The following is a 21,004-nucleotide window of genomic DNA, read 5'->3' on the forward strand; positions in this document are numbered from 1 at the left end:
ATACAGATGACACCCTGCTCTTTAATTTACTTATTAGGTTTTAGATCAGATTAAAATGTAGATCATAAAACAGCTTTGAGAGTAGAAATTATGAAGAGCACACAGATAATCTATGGTTGACATGACCTCAACATCTTATAGAGAAATATTTAATATGTGGATTAAAAAATATATTTAACCATTTTCACTGCACATTACACTTGATGTGTCTGTTTACATTTTTCTTTTGGTCTGTTTTACAAATATTACAAAATCTTATTTTTTTAATGTGCATTTATTAAACTCACAGAGTCAAAGAACATGTTTTCTTGGTACATTTTTATTCTTTTAAGAGTTTGAAATATCAGCTTTACAACAGACACAAAAGGATGAAACTAGAGGAGATTGTTGCTCTGATTGTTGTCATTATGAGATGGAAACATGACTGTTTGATGCTTTTTTAAAAATCTGCAAAGAAGAAGACTCAAAGACGCAGAAGAAAAACAGCATGAAAGACTCAGTGATTGCCATCAGGACTGGGAACACTGGTCTCTCCTCAGTATCTCTGAGACCGGAGTGTGGGAGCCCTGGGTGGCCTCACAGGTCACAGAGCCCACCTTCCCCCACTGGTCTGCAGTGAGCGTCAGGGTGCTGCTCCAGCTGTAGAGGCCGTCATTCTGCAGCACTCCAGGAGTCCTGCTCTCCTCCCCTCTGATGCTGCTGCTGCCACTGCTGTCGCTCGTCTTCCAGGACAGACTCCAGTCTGAGGGGAAGCCCTTGTTGGCCACACACATGAGCGTGGCCTTCCCCTGCTCCAGCTCCTTGTTGGAGGGACCCAGCACCTTCAGGGCGGGGCGGGTATCACCTAGGAAACACCAATCAGCTTAGAGGACAGGAACCACAATTTGAATTTCTCCGTTAAGAAGTTTCTGTCAGGTGTTTTTTCTGCTCCACCAGTCATTCACTCACACATTGTTTCACTTCCCTTTAAGAAACCTCTCATGCATATCAGCACAGAGAGAATCATCACACAGTTTGAGCTGAAATATGTTCAAACTACACTGGAAATAAAAGAAGCAGATGTGGAAACATTTACAGCAGAAGTTTGGCTTTAAAATGATTAGAAGTCTAAATCATGGACGACTGAAGACATTAGTGGACACAAGCACAGAGCAGCTACTCATTCATGTAGATTTGAAATGTTATTGAACAGCTCACATGATTTCAAACTAAATCTGAAACATCTGACACGATAAAAACATCAGAAAGCAAACTTTAACTCATCCAAACAGCAGCTGATGTGGTGGAAATTTACAAACTAATCATAAGATGATGAAGTTTACTCTTGTCTACATTTTACTGTGACAGAAATGTAGATTAAACAAGAGAAACTCGCAGAGCTCATCTGAATTAGTCCAGTAAAAAGGACAAACATCAAAAACTCAATTATTTTAAATAAAAAAAATACTTTTGTCTCATCTAAGCAGCCTAACAAGTAGTTATAACATAAAATGATACAATATTTAATAATAAACACAGTTTAATTAACTTACTTCCAACATCCAGTCTGGTTCCTCCACCAAAAGGCCACCACAGTGATACAAACTCATTGAGGCGCCGTACAAAAACCTCTGACTGTAGAGAGACACGGCTCTCTGACTCTGAGACAAACAAACTCTAAACTCTAAACACTGAAACTAATTCTCAGCCTAAAACGCTTCAAAAACACTTCAGATTCATGTAGTTATGTTTTGAATTTCACAAAAATATTAAGTTCTGGAAAGTGTACCAGCATTTTTTTCTATAATTTTTTTTTAATTTCTGAATGAACATGTCCATTGTTAAGACGCTGCCTACACATACAGGGTTTTTTTTAATGAGTTTTTATTTCTATTTTGGAATTCTGTCTACAAATAATGGTGTTTTAGGAAGTTTTGAAAATTCCTTCCAGGTAGAGAAGACTGTGCTCTGTGCTGTTCTCACTGTGAAGGCTTCTAACTGGTAAACATTACCATTCAATTCGGGTTTTATCACCATGTGTTGCTTTGGTTTACTTTTGACATGTTTCACACACACACACACACACACGTTTTCAAACGACTTCACTGACATTTATTCGTGAACACTTAAATGAACTTCAGTAAATGTTTCCCCATCACTGCTTTTCTCAGTTGCTTTGGTGAAAGTCTTACATCAGGAACGTCATTCTCACCACTCTTAATGCAGCTCTCAAAATATGTAAGGCCTTTTTCACCACACAGACTCATCTATGCAAAAGACACTTCATAAAACACTTTCACCGTCGTTTTAAGACATCAAAACAGTTTTTTTTTGTTTTGTTATTTTTCTCAAAACCTCACCTACTTTGGAAAGAGTACTGTAAAAAATGTAGGCCTAATGTCACAAGGGGCCAAAGGCCTGTACGAAACTGGACTCAAGTGCTGGACCACATGTGGAGACGGTTGAGTTTGCTTTACACAAATCTTTATTTGGCACAAAAACACAGAGTTATACTTGACGTGGGATTCCTGACAAGAAAACGTAGCATGGTGGCCTAAGGCATAGCTGGACTGGCCATCGGGCATACCGGGCATTTGCCCGGTGGGCTGCTGGTGATTTTTTGTTTTTATGGGCCGATGGATTTTTTTTTTTTTTTTTAGGAAGGGTATATATATAATGAAAGGTGTTGGATTGGCCAGTTGGTCATGATCGACTCTGGGCTGGACCAATTACAGCCGAGGAGGCCGGATGCACCCTCCCCCTTGTTTGGCAATCATGTGATTTTCGCGCATTGCATGCCGGGAACTCGTGGCAAAACAATCCAAGTACCGCATCAAATGCAAGCATTTGCAGCACCGCAAAACGTTCATTCTCCGGTTCCAATACCTTCTTGTATTCCCAAAAAAAGGAATGTACAAAAACAAAAGGGGAACAATGCCGGTCCGTACAAAGACAGACTTGATGAAAAGCCAAAGAAAAGATACGAGGAAAAAATCAAAGGACTGAAAGGGTCAGACCCTTACGAGCACACAGAGTGGACAAAAGACTTTAGCGTGCTGCCCAACTTTCACCACGCTCAGATTTATAATTATACGGTTCTTGGAGTGAGTGCATACACTCATGAAGTTTAGTAACTTCAGGTCACTGCAACAAGCCCAGGTACAGTTTACCGACGGATGGGTACAGGACCTTGAAATGCACCGTGTAGAACGAAAGACCATCGTCTGAACAAAGGTAAGTTTACCAGTCTCACAAATCGTCGTCATAAATACACATTCGTTAACCGTTTATTAATATAAGCTTTGAGCTCAACGGTAATTAATTAGTAGTGGAAATAATCTCTGGTAGCATCACAGAAATGTAGCAGTGACAATAATATTGTATGCTGTAATCGCACTGGACAATTAGTGATACAAAACAACTGTTTTATCCTGTGAATAAAAGTATATGTTTTTGTCAGTGTACCATAATAACAGAAGCGAAACGCAATATTGTGTCAGGATAATTCACTATTTATGCACAATAAACAAAGGAGCATAGCGCGACAATTTCTGTTCAGCGCCAGATTTGCTTGTAACCTATATCACCAATTATGTTAAGAAAAATGACGCATTAACTACTACAAAACTCTGACCTTTGTGGGAATGCTTGGAGCAGACTAACATGTGAGCTGGAGTGTTCTGGGATGTTATATTTGGTGTATCCAGACCATCCGTCGGCTCTTACTTCGGAAACATGGCTTAAAAAATTTCTCTTCAACGACATAATCCGATTAAAAAAACGATCTCTTTACCCGTCGGCTTCCCGTGGCTGTCATGCGACCGGCTATTGCAGTTAATAATACAACAGCTTCTTGGCATTTTTTTGTGTTTCTTTTTATCGCTGTGTAACTGAGTTCAATTGAAAGCCTGCGTGCGCTAGTACCGATTGCCACAAGTTCCCAGAATCCTTTGCGGTTTTACCCCTGAATGACGTCACATTTTCAATCTTTATCCTGGTGGGCCGGTCTCTAGTCAAAATGCCCGGGCCGATTTTTTTGTCCCAGTCCAGCCTTGGCCTAAGGTGGCGTGGTGATCAAGAGGGAGAGAGGAAAAGGGGGTTAGTGGGTTCTCAGACTTCTCCAGGTGTGATTGAATTTTAAAGAGGAGTATGGCTTATGTTGCAGGTGGAGTTGGCGGTACTTTGAGGGGAGTAGGTGAAGGTCCATGATAGGTTTGTAGCTTGAACCCATCCGCTGGAATGTTGAAGACAATATAATTACACAGCAAAGCAAGACACAAGTAGGCAAAGTTCTTCATGTTTCTCGCGCACGGGAGAGACCGGACAAACGCCGTTCCTTCGCTTGACCCCAGTTGCTCTCTCCGTTCTCCCGTACCACTGTTCTGTTATTGAGGTTACATGAATATGCATAGGTTCATTAACATATGACGTCTACATACACACAAAGAGTACCTTGCCTGTGTATGTATATGTGTGTGTGTGTGTGTGTGTGTGTGTGTGTGTGTGTGTGTGTGTGTGTGTGTGTGTGTGTGTGTGTGAGAGAGAGAGAGATCTGTGTGTGTGAGAGATCTGTGTGAGGTCAAGATGTGACCCTGTGAAGACTCCCCAAAGCTGGTGCCAGGACGTCTAGCGGGTCCATCTAAACAAAAGGCTCTTACACTCAAACAGATATACGTGTGTTTGCTATATCATATATCAGCAAGAGAAGATACGACCTCTCCTAGGAGGTGTGTGATCTATGCCAGAACACTCTGTAGAGGAGTGAACGCACTCCCCTCTTCATGCTACACAGAGTTGTTACAGACCTCCTAGGATGAGACATTCTTTCAATCTACAAATGATTATATACTTCTAAGCATATATGAGTAAATATTTCTAAGCATAAATGACAATCAACAATACAAAACCTAACAGTCCAGGTGAGCTGAACAAAGTTAAGATGAGCTGACCTGAGCTCCAAGGAATCCTGTGAGAAGCAGTGGGAAGAGGGCAGCAGGTGTGATATTGAAATCCTTCCCAGGAGACGGAGCATGAAACTGCAGTGAGTATGGCCGAGTGCATAGACTTGGGCAAGGAGCATGAAGCATGGTAGCCTGTTACCACCGAGGGTAAGTTGGCAAACTAGCAGTGAAGAGACGGCAACGCTGGTCTTAAATATCCTGAGTAGGTTGCTCCAGATTGGCTCCATGTGAGGAGATGATGGCTCTGCCCAGGGGCAGACACAGGAGAACATGGTGGAAATTTACCAGCAGCTCACCCGGACTGTGACAGCTAATGAGAAGTTTAAAACTGTTTTTCAGAAACAAAAATCTAATCTGATATATATATATATATATATATATATAAAAGCAGCTGGATAGCGTAGTGGTTAAACTACACGCCTTTGGAACAGAGGATCGCAAGTTCGATTCCTGCCTGGGGCGTCTGTATCCAGTAAGGGTCCTAAGGCTAGACCCCCTATGCTAAGCAAGCCTACCGCAGACATGAGCGAGACAGATAAATATGAAGGCATGCCGGCTCGGACGTCGCCCGGATCAACAAGGTCCGCGTCAGGTGTTGAGGAACCAGGGCACCCTGACGAAAAGTGGGCTACTGGAACAAGAAGGCATCGGTGGGCAAGGGACGAAAACAGGGCGTTGTTGGAATGCTACTACGCAAGTAACCCCGGCGGAAGGGGCTACATGAATAGGATGAGGGACCTATGGATTCTTCGATACCCAACATCCACAATGACGGCGAAACAACTAGTAGCTCAGTGTTCCAACATTCGAAAGAAGGGACTGCTCTCACAGCTAGAGATTGACGAGGTACAACACAAATGCTTGTTGAGTGCGAGAGGAACTGACCTGAAAAATAGGATCATGGCCAAGCTTGAAACCTGGATCCCCCGTAGCCGGTTACCAAGATTACGTGAAGTACCCTCAGAAGGTCTGCTAGATGATGTTAATGCAGCACTACGGGCAATACCTACAACCACGATTACCGACACTAACAAGCTGATCTACAATACGGCAGCAGTGATCAGTGAGATGTTTGGCTACAAGTTGAACAGCCACAAGGGGCAGTACCCTCCATGGAGAAGGAGGCTAGAGGGCAAGATCAAAGTAGCACGGAGGGAGGTTAGCCAACTAACAGAGTTGCAGAAAGGTGCGACAAATAAGGTGCCTAAGAAATACAGCAAGCTGTCCATACCTGAGGCCTTGGAAACTGCCAAGCAAAGACTCACAGCCTTGGCCAGCCACTTGAGGAGGTACACCAGAGAGATAGAAGGCAGGAGAATAAACCAGCTGTTCTCCACAGAACCAGCAAAGGTGTACTCTCAGTGGCAAGGGAACAGCACCACCAAGGCTGGAGACGGAGCAATACTGGAAGAGCATATGGGAGAAGGATGCAACCCATAACGGCAATGCTTAGTGGATCTGAGGGCAGACCACAGCGACCTCCCTGAACAGGGTCCAGTAACCATCACAGTGGCAGATATCCAAGAAAGGGTCTCCAGTATGAAGAGTTGGACAGCACCAGGGCCCGACATGGTTCACGCCTACTGGCTGAAGAAGCTGACTGCACTCCACGAGCGTCTGGCAGCACAAATGAACCAGCTGCTAGTTAATGAGAGACACCCGGAATGGCTAACTGAAGGCCGGACGGTCCTGATCCCCAAGGACCCCAAGAAGGGACCGGTCCCCTCCAACTACCGACCAATAACCTGCCTCAGTACTACATGGAAGCTCCTGTCAGGCATCATATCGGCTAAGATGAACAGGCACATGGGTCAATACATGAGCGGGACACAGAAAGGAATTGGCAAGAATACCAGAGGTGCAAAACACCAGCTACTGGTAGACAGAACAATCAGCCGAGACTGCAAGACCAGACTGACCAACCTGTGCACTGCCTGGATTGATTACAAGAAGGCCTATGACTCAATGCCCCACAGCTGGATACTGGAATGCCTAGAATTGTACAAGATCAATGGGACCCTAAGAGCCTTCATCAGGAACTCAATGGGGATGTGGCGTACAACACTAGAGGCCAACTCCAAGCCCATAGCACAAGTTACCATCAAGTGCGGGATCTACCAAGGAGATGCTCTGTCCCCACTGCTGTTCTGCATAGGCCTGAACCCCCTCAGTGAGATCATTAACAAGACTGGCTACGGATACCGACTACGGAACGGAGCAGTTGTCAGCCACCTCCTGTACATGGATGACATCAAGCTGTATGCCAAGAGTGAACGAGACATCGATTCACTGATCCACACTACCAGGCTATACAGCAATGACATTGGAATGTCGTTTGGACTGGAGAAGTGTAGTCGGATGGTAACAAAGAGAGGGAAGGTAGTCAGAACTGAGGGGATTGAACTACCAGAAGGCAACATTGCAGACATAGAGGACAGTTACAAGTACTTGGGGATCCCGCAGGCAAATGGGAACCATGAAGAGGCCGCTAGAAAAGCTGCAACCACCAAGTACCTGCAGAGGGTCAGGCAAGTCCTGAGGAGTCAGCTGAATGGTAAGAACAAGATCCGGGCCATCAACACATACGCCCTGCCCGTGATCAGGTACCCTGCTGGGGTAATAAGCTGGCCAAAGGAGGAGATAGAAGCCACTGACATAAAGACAAGAAAGCTCCTTACCATGCATGGAGGGTTTCACCCCAAGTCCAGCACCCTGAGGCTGTACGCCGGGGACTGGTGAGTGTCAGCACCACAGTCCAGGATGGATGGCCCCAACTGACCGAGTGCTCAGTGAATACCTCAGGCAGCAGAAACCCAAGAAAGAGGATGGAGACGAGGAACCATCATGGAAGGACAGGCCCCTGCACGGTATGTACCACCGGCAGATAGAGGAGGTGGCTGATATCCAGAAATCCTACCAGTGGCTGGACAAAGCTGGACTGAAAGACAGCACAGAGGCACTAATCATGGCAGCACAAGAACAAGCTCTGAGCACAAGATCCATAGAGGCTGGGGTCTATCACACCAGGCAAGACCCCAGGTGCAGGCTGTGTAAAGATGCCCCAGAGACAATCCAGCACATAACAGCAGGGTGCAAGATGCTAGCAGGCAAGGCATACATGGAACGCCATAACCAAGTGGCCGGCATAGTGTACAGGAACATCTGTGCTGAGTACAACCTGGAAGTCCCGAGGTCAAAATGGGAGATGCCCCCAAGGGTGGTGGAGAATGACCGAGCTAAGATCCTGTGGGACTTCCAGATACAGACGGACAAAATGGTGGTGGCTAACCAACCGGACATAGTGGTGGTAGACAAACAGAAGAAGACGGCCGTAGTGATTGATGTAGCGGTTCCGAATGACAGCAATATCAGGAAGAAGGAACATGAGAAGCTGGAGAAATACCAAGGGCTCAGAGAAGAGCTCGAGAGGATGTGAAGGGTGAAGGTAACGGTGGTCCCCGTGGTAATCGGAGCACTAGGTGCGGTGACTCCCAAGCTAGGCGAGTGGCTCCAGCAGATCCCGGGAACAACATCGGAGATCTCTGTCCAGAAGAGCGCAGTCCTGGGAACAGCTAAGATACTGCGCAGGACCCTCAAGCTCCCAGGCCTCTGGTAGAGGACCCGAGCTTGAAGGATAAACCGCCCGCAGGGGCGTGCTGGGTGTATATATATATATATATATATATATATTTTTTTTTTTTTTTCTTAATTTACAAAACTGATGAAATGGAGAAAAGCAAAATAATACTCATTAATACTCATTGTGTGTTCTGTTCACATCATCGACACATTCTCAGCCTGGCTGGGGGGCTTCTTTGCCCAGCCTGGAGGCTCCCGGTGCAGACGGCTCCCTGTGATAGTGTTTCCTCACCCGGCTCATGTAAAGATTGATTGATTGATTGATTGATTGATTGATTGATTACTACAGTGCCGTGATCTTCCTCATGCTGTGTGTGTTTTGTTAGATTCTTCCCAGTTTAGGTTTTGTGGAGTTTTCTGTTCAGCAATAAAAGCTGCCATTTTGAGTTCAGTCCTGTTTCCAGTGAGTTTGCGTTTGGGTCCAATTCCTGCCTGGACACAGCCCGATCACGACAGTTGTGAGCTGTGAGTTGTGGATCAATGAAGTAACAAATCCCTTTATTAGTGTAGAAACAACAGCAGTGTGTATGTGTGTATAAAACAATGAGAAAGGCTAATTTGATTGGGGAAAAGCATCACTGATTTGAGAACTGCAGCAAACTGACAGAAACTGTAACATTTGTTGGAGGTGGATGGTACTGGAGGAAATCATGTTGTATCATGATGTTTGAACCATATTTAATTTTGGATCACAGCCATCTGAATGGTCTCCTATAGCAACATTTTGAAATTGACATTGTCATCAGAAACTTTAATAACCAACAACATCGCAAACAAAACCAATAAAATGTTACGCTTAACTAAAAAATGTGTTTCCAATAAGTCAAACAGCATGTCTCACTCAATAGTACTTTACATACAGTGAGTATAACTGCATTCATACTAATAATATGGATGGATATTACATTTACAAGTGGTTTAGAAAACACTTTCTCCACAAAGTCTCTTGTATTCCCATTGTGAAGCTTTCAGTTAGGTCACATGATCTTCACCAGCAAGTAGAATTTACTCCAAAAAGTTATTTGAATCAATGTAACTGTACAAATGTAAGTGTGACCCACCACTGTACATAAAGTCACTGACTAAATGCTTTCCATGAAATATTTAATACTTCAAACATGAATGAAGGAATTCAGAAAAGATATGAATTTCTTACTTCTCTACATCTTAGCAAAGAGCAACTGTTAAATGAACTTATTTCAAATATAATCAGTTAGTAGTTCTTCAGAACCCATCAGGATCTGCGTGGCGTACAGAATGTTGTAAAAACATGTAGTGAAGTCCAGACCTTTACTTTTTCACATTGTGCCTCTAAACTTGGTCAGATGATTTCCATAGAGAGGCACTTTGCATCAGCAGCACCATGCTCCAGTGCTCTGGGAGAGTTTATAGTCCTGAGAGTTGAACACTGGATGACTGACAGCTGTCCTTCATCACAACAGAAGCCACAGAAATCCTCCTCGTCAAAAACATGACTTTGATCTGCGTCCTCATCTGGACTCTCCTCTGCTGCTGCTTCACAGGTAAAGTCCAGAGAATCAAACTCCTCTCCTCTATCAACATCTGTCCCTCTGAAATGAAGCCCACAAAACCATGAAGCTGCTTTATGTTTTTGTCTCTGTGTCCTCAGAGTCCAGAGGACAGATCACAGTGACTCAGCCTGGAGCAGTGAGCTCTGCTGTGGGAGGATCTGTGAGCATCAAGTGTAGGACCAGTCACAATGTTAATGGCAACTATTTATCCTGGTACCAACAGAAAGATGGAGGAGTTCCTAAACTGCTCATTTACTCTGCTACCACTCGAGAATCAGGGATTCCAGCTCGTTTTACAGGCAGTGGATCAAACTCTGACTTCACTCTGACCATCAGTGGAGTCCAGGCTGAAGATGCAGCAGTTTATTACTGTCAGAGTCTTCACTATCTAAACAGTCAGTGGGTGTTCACACAGTGAAAAACAGTCGTACAAAAACCTCCCTCAGTCAGACTGAACAGAAACTGAAGTGACTGCTGCAGCTGGAAGATACTGCAGAGACTGATACAGTTCACTGAGGACACACACACACACACACACACACACACACACACACACACACACACACACACACACACACACACTGTAGATCTCTTAAACAAATACCATCATTTTTTGCACAGCAAGGAAAAGTTGGAGAAAGTCTCGAGAAACAATCATTGCAAAAATCATTTCTCTGAAACGAAGCTGACAAAACCATGATGTGTACGATTATGATAAAGAAAGCTGAGCAGTGTATTGAAAAAAGCTTGGCTTTGACCTTTGAGCTCAGCTTGAAAATAGATCTGTGAAGGTTCTCAGTCATCCAGGTGCTCGTACTCTAAGGAGCCACCAAACCTACAAAATGTCTTTGGGGCAAGACTTCGTTCCCTCTCACCTACTCGAGGATGACAGTGTGGAAATAAGTGTGCAGTCAGTTATTAATACTAGTCTTCTATCTGGGTGTTGTTGGGTCTGTGTTTCCACAAGCCCCGCTGGTTTAGAGACGTATTCATCATGAAGAAAATGAGACAGTCAGTGATCGATCGATTTATTTGCAATGGAGGCCTCGTCGGTGTCTACCACAAAATGACCCCAACGACGGCCTCCGCTTGCTATTGGGAAAACAGTTCACACAATACAATAGTACCTCCCCTCGTAAACCCCCTTGGTTACAAAGACAAGGCACTGTATGTATGTGTGTGTGTGTGTGTGTGTGTGTGTGTGTGTGTGTGTGTGTGTGTGTGTGTGTGTGTGTGTGTGTGTGTGTGTGTGTAAGCTGGTGCCAGGAGTCCAGCGGTCCACCTAAACAAAAGGCTCTTATACTTAAACAGATACAGAGTAGGTGTCCTCCCATACTATATAAAGAAGGTACGACCTCACTCATGACCTTAGGATGTGTGTGCATGCCAGAACACTCTGGAAGAGTCTTTGCAGACTACCAAGGATCAGACCTCTATCATTATACAATTGATACCTCTAAGCATATATGATTATATGATAGAGCCCTTTTTTATGGCCTCTATCAACCCTCATCGCCTCACTTCAGGCATGCTTCCTGTGGGGGGAATACTTAGGACTCCTCTATTGTCCTTTTTATCTCTGCAGAAAACCTTTCTCGGAAAGGGTATTGGATCCAGTTGTTTTACTGCTGTTATGATCCCACCTGTTGAATCACTTTAGCAGTCTTGTAGAAGTGGTCATGATGCAAATGACAACAACAATGACACAAAGGAAGACCCTCTTCAGATTGTCAAAGTATGCTTAGCACAGTGACACAGCATTAGGTGATGTTCATAGGAAATTGCCGTCGGTCATTCCCCATCACCACCCTAGCTTCTGGTTTATGTGCTGCTCACAGAATCATGATGCCATCATTGAACTCGACTGTGCTGTCGATTGGAGCTTGGCACGCTCCCCTCACCCTCAGATGCCCGTCTGTAGTATTTTTTCTCTCTTACTTTCTTTGATAAATGTACCTGTATATTGTTTATATGATCTAAATATATTAACAATGAACAATTTCTTTTTGTTCTCAGATCAAATAAAACAATTCCATCTCAAATACTTTTTTTCCACATAATGAAAGTATTTGTGTAGAAATTAAAACTCTTTGCAAGTAAATTATTGTTTTATCATATATCCTGCGTAATTTAAAATACGAAAATATTAAAACCATACTAAATATAGAAGAATGTATTAAAACTATCACAGTAAAGCTCCTGTTAAGTAAAGGTGGTATGAATAATTTGTTTTACAGAGACGAGTAAAACTTTGAGTTTCAAGTCCTTTCACTCTAATTACCACTGGAGCAAAGGTAAGGTAGAAAATTTAAATGTAATGCAGGGCTGTAGAGTGCAACCAATTTGGTCGCAAGTGCGATTAAAAATAATCTCAGGTCGCTGCGGTACGACCAACTATTCGAGTAAAAAATAAATAAATAAAATACTCTCTGCGACTCTGAAACTCTCCCTGTGGTCAACAACCGACACACATTATGCTCCTATCGTGGTCTAAACCAATCAGAGATAATCAGGGGTGGGACCTCTCTGATTGGTCGTAGTTCAGATATTCATGTAGTCCGTCTGTATGTTTGAAAGTACAGGCAGATAGAGAGAGGTGAGTAGCTTGAATAAAGCGACATTGATTCATTAAATCCTAAATCGAGTTTTAAACATAAATATATTTTCCCAGAAACGCCGGAATCTCAGGTTTTATCAACCACCAAACAGTAAATGAGAGCAGGTAAACGGATTCCACACAAAGACACACAGTGTAAACACACAGAGCGGACCCGACGCATCAGAATCAGCTTTCTCTGCTTTCTCACACGACGGCACGTAGACGGACACGCCATCGGGCTGAAAGCCGACAGCTCACTGATTCTGATGCGTCGGGTCCGCGCTGTTTACGTCTTTTTTTGTGCTGATTCTGAGCTGCAGGTTTTGTCTCTCTCCAAGCAAAATTGACTGAACCAGCAGCAAAAGAAGCAACAAACTATTCACATCTGATAAACATCGTCATGAATTCCCTCTTACTTTACTGTTTTGTTTACACCAAGATAAAAATCACACTTCATGCACAGCTCTCTCTCTCTCTCTCTCTCTGTACTTCAAGAACAGTTTCCCGTCTCAAATCTCTGTTTTCTGCATTATTCCTTCGCTTATTACCCACCAGTCTACCGTTGTTTGCAGCGCTGTCAGCCTCTGTCTTTTTTTTTTCTTTTTTTCTTTTACTTCAATGACCTCGGACAAGAAAGCCTATTTTCTGCTGTTCAATACTGAAGAAATGTAAACTTTTTAAAATTATGCAAAATTGCAGAATATTTTTTAAGATTATCTGCTATAAAAAGCCAGGCCAGGAATATCTCCTTCATGTTTTCTGTTTTTTATTCTCAGTTACTTTGACACATGGGCATTGTTAGGATTGATATTTTTTATATTGTCATTTGTGCTAAAATATATAGATATATAACCATTGCCTTTATGTGTCCTAATATGGCTATCATTATGAAGAAAAAGCCAGACAGTCAAAGGGGCTTTCTTTTGTTTACATTTACATCACGTACACTTATATAAGTTGGTTGGAGTTTTGAGCCATGGGTGGACATGACTCAAAAAGGGGGGAGAAGATCATAAACAACTTGATCCAATTTCCTTTAAAATACTTTTTCTGCAGTGACAACAGGAAAGGAGAGGAGTTGTAAATGCAGATGATTCACCAGGTGACTCGATCACCCCACAGGATGTGTACAGTGAGAAGATTTGGGGGTTTGAAAGGGGTCATAAAGAGGAGTGTTGACCAGGCTACAGCTTTGAAGATAGCTGGAAGCCACATGGACAAACCAAAAACCAACTGATGTGTTTGAATGCCTATGTCTGCATACATTTGGATTGTAGTGCATATTCTTTTGAGAACGTTGATTCTTGTTTTTGACTGTTGACATTCATTTGTTTCCTTGCAGGATGTAGTTTACTGTGTGTGAGATGAATGAGAAGTAGGATAATTGCTAAGCACGTTTCGTACATGTATTAACTGTGAACTTTTGCAGCAGTAGGAAGTGAATGATGTGAGGAGCTGTGTGTGAATGAAGCCTATACTGAACTGTCAAACACAAGGGTGCATAAGTGGAAATTTATGTACAAAGTTGACAAAAAGGGGGGACTGTTGGAGTCAAATTGTTAAATGTTGTCATTGTGTTACTTAAATGTGTAAGACTTAGTTCAAGCAGCATGGTCAAAGACATTCCTTTGTCTCTGACCACCTCTCCAGCCTGTTTGTTGGTGGGGGAGGCTGTAGTGTTTCATTATAGGGACATCCTATGTGAGGGTTCTGTTTTCTTGGTTAGTAAGCTTCCTGCTTTTATGACCCTTTTGATAAGCAGGAGGTCACACAAACGCACCACCAAACAAACATACACACTCACATACACACAAACACACATACTCGCACACACACACAGACACACACGCAGTGTTTTAACCTTTTGTGACCATAGGGGGGTTTTACAACGAGTGGTGTTTGTGTTCTCAGAATAAAAAGCTGCAAGGAAGGCTGTTTATTTGATGCTGGCTAGCAGACAGGTGAGGAGCGTTTAGCTCCAAGAGCCTGGTTCCAACCAGCCTCCCTTGCTAGCAAGTAAAATTGCTGTTCATCTTGCTTCCTTGTCGTTAACGGGAGTAAGTTTCTAAACCAGCGGGGCCTGTGGAAGCGCAGAGCAGCGATCACGGCGAAGCTGCTCCTCCGGCACCGATGCCAGAGGCGGCGGGATTCCTCCAGGTCGCTCGCTAACACTGTGGAGCATCAGCAGTGAGTCACGGATGTTAAAAAGCGTCTGTCGCTCATACACCAACAGGGAGTGGGTTTTCCAAGCTAGCAGGGACACCACTAAGAACACAACATACAAACATTGCAGAACCGAGAGAAAGACGGCGTGCCATAACACTCGGTTCCATCTCTGCATTCTTATGGCCAAAGAGTGCCAAAGCACTTTAAGCACAAGAACGAAATTGTTAGTTAATCATTTACAAATCAATATTGTCTGTATGGACAGCAATTTCCCCCCAAAAAAGGGCACATGTAAAACTGCGGTGTTAAGCGATGCGGTTGAAAAAGTGGCGCACCAGTGCAACCAAGGCAAAAAGTTATTCTAGAGCCCTGTAATGTTAAAGATAATTAGAACATGAAGCCACTGCTTAGCTTAACTGAAAACAATTCTGGGATTTGTTTTTTGAACTTTAGCATCACAGTTGAACAAATGAAAGACCAGGAGAATAACAAAGTGAAAGATGAAACATCGACCAAATCATTTTAACAATGTTCATGTTTGAAAATATACAGCTTAATAAAAACAGGATGACTTTATTTGCACAACAATGTGAGTTGATAAGAAGGTTCGTTTTGGTATAGAGGAGTTTATTTGTTTTGGATGTGAGCAATGCCAAAACAAGAAAACAGGTCCTTATGTTCCCCAATCTTCCCAAACAGAAAATGAAAAGTAAACCAAACACGAGTTTCTAAGCAATGCTCTTAACCAGGAAACAAGTGTTTCAACAAAAATGGCCTTTCACTCCTTAACTGCTGCAAGGTTTACATTTTACTGTTTGACTATTTACACTGCACAAGTTTACTCTCACAAATTAAACCCTTTTTGGGTGAAAGAAAGATGGAGGACCTGTACTAGTGTGTGTGTGTGTGTGTGTGTGTGTGTGTGTGTGTGTGTGTGTGTGTGTGTGTGTGTGTGTGTGTGTGTGTGTGTGTGTGTGTGTGTCCTCAGTGAACTGTATCAGTCTCTGCAGTATCTTCCAGCTGCAGCAGTCACTTCAGTTTCTGTTCAGTCTGACTGAGGGAGGTTTTTGTACGACTGTTTTTCACTGTGTGCTCACCCACTGACTGTTAGGATAGTGCCAACACATACAGTAATAAACTGCTGCATCTTCAGCCTGGACTCCACTGATGGTCAGAGTGAAGTCAGAGTTTGATCCACTGCCTGTAAAACGAGCTGGAATCCCTGATACTCGATTGTTAACATAGTAAATGAGCAGTTTAGGAACTCCTCCATCTTTCTGTTGGTACCAGGATAAATAGTGGTTGTTGCCAGAAACATAAACATTGTGACTGGTCCTACACTTGATGCTCACAGATCCTCCCACAGCAGAGCTCACTGCTCCAGGCTGAGTCACTGTGATCTGTCCTCTGGACTCTGAGGACACAGAGACAAAAACATAAAGCAGCTTCATGGTTTTGTGGGCTTCATTTCAGAGGGACAGATGTTGATAGAGGAGAGGAGTTTGATTCTCTGGACTTTACCTGTGAAGCAGCAGCAGAGGAGAGTCCAGATGAGGACGCAGATCAAAGTCATGTTTTTGATGAGGAGGATTTCTGTGGCTTCTGTTGTGATGAAGGACAGCTGTCAGTCATCCAGTGTTCAACTCTCAGGACTATAAACTCTCCCAGAGCACTGGAGCATGGTGCTGCTGATGCAAAGTGCCTCTCTATGGAAATCATCTGACTGACTCCAGCACGACTCGTTTAAAAAGAGTTTTTCACAGCATATTTGGAATGTGACTCAACTGAACACTGTAGATTCATAGACAGGTAACAAATAAAGAAAAACTCGACCTCTACAATGAAGTGATGGGAAAGCTGTGTAAATTTGAGCAGATGTGTTAGAGCTCACGTTTATCCTCCAGTATCATCACCATCATTGACACCGAATGTGGGGACATAATCAAAATCGTAATTATAAAACTTTTAAATAAAAAAACTGGAGAATCTGTACCAAAGAGCACTGAAGCTTTTGTATTCGGTGTTAACTCAACAATGTAAACAAACACTTTTTCAGTTTTCGCTCCTTTGTTGTGACATATCTCACTTTGTCACTGCAGAATAATGTCATGGAAATATAATCAACAAAGGCTGCAGACACGATGAGCCAACACCTTTTTAATTCCCAAGCAGTTGAGGGAGAGACGACATTCAGTGGGGCACTGATGCGTGTCTCTAAAGATGAATAGCAGCCCTCTTTAAATACAGTCAAACAGAAGGCATTTCCACAGTTGTTGTTCACACCCTTGACCCCTCCAAGAGAGGGAGAGAGTTTACAACCTTGTCTCCTCTTCCAGTGTCACATAGAGACTGCTCCTTGCCTCTTCCCCACATCCTCAAAGACCTGATTAACAAAAGACTTCACCACCTGTTGAATTCTCCCCCTCTGGGTGTCACCAACTTTCTCATGATGCCTGACTTTGTGCAATAGAGTTAAAGCTGAATCTTCCCCACATGTGAACCTTGAAGTGACCCAAAAGTGATATTACTAAAACATGTGACAAATTCATAAAATAAAAGAAATTTCCAGCACATTTCCACTCTTTGGATTACTCTGCTAATCACATCAATTCAGATTACAATTACTTTGTTGAAATAAAAGGATTACACGTCTTTTCCCGTTTCATATGTTAGGCTGTGCACTCTCTATGGTAATTCCACGCTGGTTGAAACCCAAAGAAAACATTAAGAGGCTCTAATGTCTGTGTCTCAATCTTGCAGCCCATGTCATCTCTACTTGCTGCCAGCATTATGACGTGAAGAAATATTTAAAAATTATTATTCAAAAAATGATTTAATATGAAGGCAACAGGCAGAGTGTTACAGGCATCGCCCTAAAGAATGCAGCCTCATGGGCAGTGTAGTCCGTGCTGCAGGGAGAATGGACTGCTGTACCTGTTATGTGTCTGTGAGTGCGAAGAGGGAGAAAAAGTACGAGCTGTCATCGAGCAGAAACGGGAGCTGGAAGCATGTAAATATACTAATAACCACAGCATCCAAACAGAGAGCCTGACGAGCCCAGTTGTAAGTAAGCTGTTAAGACTCGACTGGACACTGTGTTCGTGTTTTCCTCCGAAACAATAAGTTCTGCTGGAGCAGCCTTTCAACGCCTCTCTCTGTCTCTTACAAACTTGACCCAGACAACAAAGTAAAGCTAGTTTTCAGCTACGAGCCCGACACTAACCCAACAGATTAGCCAGAGGTCCCTTTACTACGGTTTGGAGCCGCGGACCTGTTTTATATACGCGTTTGCAGATCACTGCAAAAAGTGCAGCCTTACCTAATGTCCACCTACTGTTACTCATTTAAATTAAGATGTAAAAATCGAGTTGTTATTGGTACGGCAAGTAGCCTTCAGTAACAGTAATAAATCACACAGCAATAGTGCATTCATGTAGTTGTAAAAAGCATGATCATATATTAAGTAATCCAAAGTATTCAGAATACGTTACAAAATACATTTTGGGGCATGTAATCTGTAATCTGTAGTGGAATACATTTTAAAAGTAACCTTCCCAACACTGCAGACACTACATCACCAAACAGAAAGTGACCTGTTCAGGGCATGAAACCGAAGTCTTTCCAGCCTCACAGGTTGTCCTGTTATAAAAATATCAAATTAAAACAGAGATGAATGATTCTGCGCTGTGGGCATGTTTAACTTTTGCATCCTGTGGTCAGCATCATGCATCAATGTGAATCACTGCAAGTTTTTTTGTACTGAGTTATTCAAAACTCTAAAATAGGTTTTGCAAATTGTACCTTTCCTCTGATTTTTTAATGTCTTTCATTTTTGACGCCATGTTCAAATGTGCAGGTTCTTTTTTGGGGGAAAACTTTTCTATTCTGTCCTGTTGCTTACGCGGTTCTTTGATTTGCTGACAGGTAAGTTTCTAAAACTTCTTTCAGGGTGAAGATTCTCTGAAACTCTGTTCATGTGTTTGAGTAGACAAGTACAACATTTCTTTTCTTCTTCTTTTTTAAGTGAACAAGAGGAAATCAGATTTTGTCTTACAAGGACGAATGTCTGAGCCTTTATCTTCAGACATTGTTTGCATGTTTTGTTGGCATTTGGCAACACTTGGGGTTATATCACAAAGTACTGCTCTGGTTTGATCATGAAACATTTTCTTGCCTCTCTCAGTCAATGAACATGTTTTTGTAAAAGATTGCAGAAAATACCCAAATTTAAAAATCCCACACATCCATCAATGTCTGGATGTGTCCTAAAACACAAGAAAGAAAACATTTTCATAAACTGACTGATTAATTGATAAACAGCATCGACTATTTGATCCAACTACTTGTTGTTTTCAGTCAGTTCATTTCCATAGAGAGGCACTTTGCATCAGCAGCACCATGCTCCAGTGCTCTGGGAGAGTTTATAGTCCTGAGAGTTGAACACTGGATGACTGACAGCTGTCCTTCATCACAACAGAAGCCACAGAAATCCTCCTCATCAAAAACATGACTTTGATCTGCGTCCTCATCTGGACTCTCCTCTGCTGCTGCTTCACAGGTAAAGTCCAGAGAATCAAACTCCTCTCCTCTATCAACATCTGTCCCTCTGAAATGAAGCCCACAAAACCATGAAGCTGCTTTATGTTTTTGTCTCTGTGTCCTCAGAGTCCAGAGGACAGATCACAGTGACTCAGCCTGGAGCAGTGAGCTCTGCTGTGGGAGGATCTGTGAGCATCAAGTGTACGACCAGTCAGGATGTTCATGTTTATAGCAACTATCACTATTTAGCCTGGTACCAACAAGGTGATGGAGACGTTCCCAAACTGCTCATTAAGCGTGCTCATGAGAGAATATCAGGGATTCCAGCTCGTTTTACAGGCAGTGGATCAAACTCTGACTTCACTCTGACCATCAGTGGAGTCCAGACTGAAGATGCAGCAGTTTATTACTGTCAGAGTTATCACAACATCAACAGTCAGCTTGTGTTCACACAGTGAAAAACAGTCGTACAAAAACCTCCCTCAGTCAGACTGAACAGAAACTGAAGTGACTGCTGCAGCTGGAAGATACTGCAGAGACTGATACAGTTCACTGAGGACACACACACACACACACACACACACACACACACACACACACACACACACACACACACACACACACACACACACACACACTTATCTAAGACAAAGTGAGTCAATGTGTGATATGTAACATGTAATCCTAATGACTTTCTACCTCACCTACACCGCTTCTCTGAGATTTTAAGCACTTTCGGTCCCTAGTTAGAACATATAGTTATTAAAGTTACATAATTTTCTCAAAGATCAGTAAACCTTTTGGCTGACGAAAACAAAAAATGTGCATGCTTGCACTCTCTGTAATGTACAGATTTCTGTACACAGTTTGGGAACAGGAATCAGTCAACCCAACCACTCAGCAGGCACCTGTGAGGGACGAGAGAGAAACACCCACACATACATCCTCTGATGGGAAGAGTCTGTCACGGCGGGGTGCGCCGGTGTGAAGAATGAGGTAGACCCAGATGCAGACACGGTGGAGACAAAACGTAGTTTCAAAAATAAAGCGAGCCTTTATTGCAGAAGAAAAAACATCAAACTAGGGAAACTAAGGAGACGATGAACACTGTGTTAACAGAAGGCCGTGACACTCAGTGAAAGAACTACAACAAAACTATGAACACTGAGTAAACTAGGACACACAGCGGAACAATGAAGTAAACCCATGAATACTGTGGTGAGGTTAACAGACGATCTGACACCGACTGAGCAGAAACACACGGATTAAGTACACATAAGGAATGATCAGGGGAAGCATAATCACATGGGAAAACAGCTGACAGCACTTAACATAATGACAGGACAGGGGATGTGAAGCTAAATACAATAAACACAAAACACAAGGATCCTTCAAAATAAAACGGGAAACATAACGAGACCCAGACATGACTGGAAGTAGACAAACAAAGAAAACTTGGACATGAAACATGACAGATAAACACACGAAGACTTAACACAGAAAACTTCACACAGGGATGAGACAAATGGGGAGCTTGAAAAATCATGAATTAAAAGTGTAACCCAGGCATGACAGAATGTAACTCGATA

At 42.9% G+C, this 21,004-nt stretch overlaps 1 protein-coding gene across 1 annotated transcript; it reads right to left on the reverse strand.

The window, feature by feature from the left end:
- Positions 1-298: 298 nt before the first annotated feature.
- LOC146643113 (immunoglobulin kappa light chain-like) lies at positions 299-16,674 on the reverse strand. Its single transcript, XM_085396932.1, has 4 exons — positions 16,398-16,674; positions 15,963-16,290; positions 14,817-14,881; positions 299-844 (listed from the first exon to the last, which is right to left on the reverse strand). Exons 1-4 carry the CDS (start codon positions 16,447-16,449, stop codon positions 510-512), a joined length of 780 nt encoding a protein of 259 aa, XP_085253058.1. The 5' UTR covers positions 16,450-16,674; the 3' UTR covers positions 299-509.
- Between the last annotated feature and the right edge of the window lie 4,330 nt (positions 16,675-21,004).

This window comes from Rhamphochromis longiceps, linkage group LG22 (assembly GCF_057381845.1).
Source record: "Rhamphochromis longiceps isolate RC_006_pf linkage group LG22, R_longiceps_female_GT1.1, whole genome shotgun sequence".
NCBI lineage: Eukaryota > Metazoa > Chordata > Actinopteri > Cichliformes > Cichlidae > Rhamphochromis > Rhamphochromis longiceps.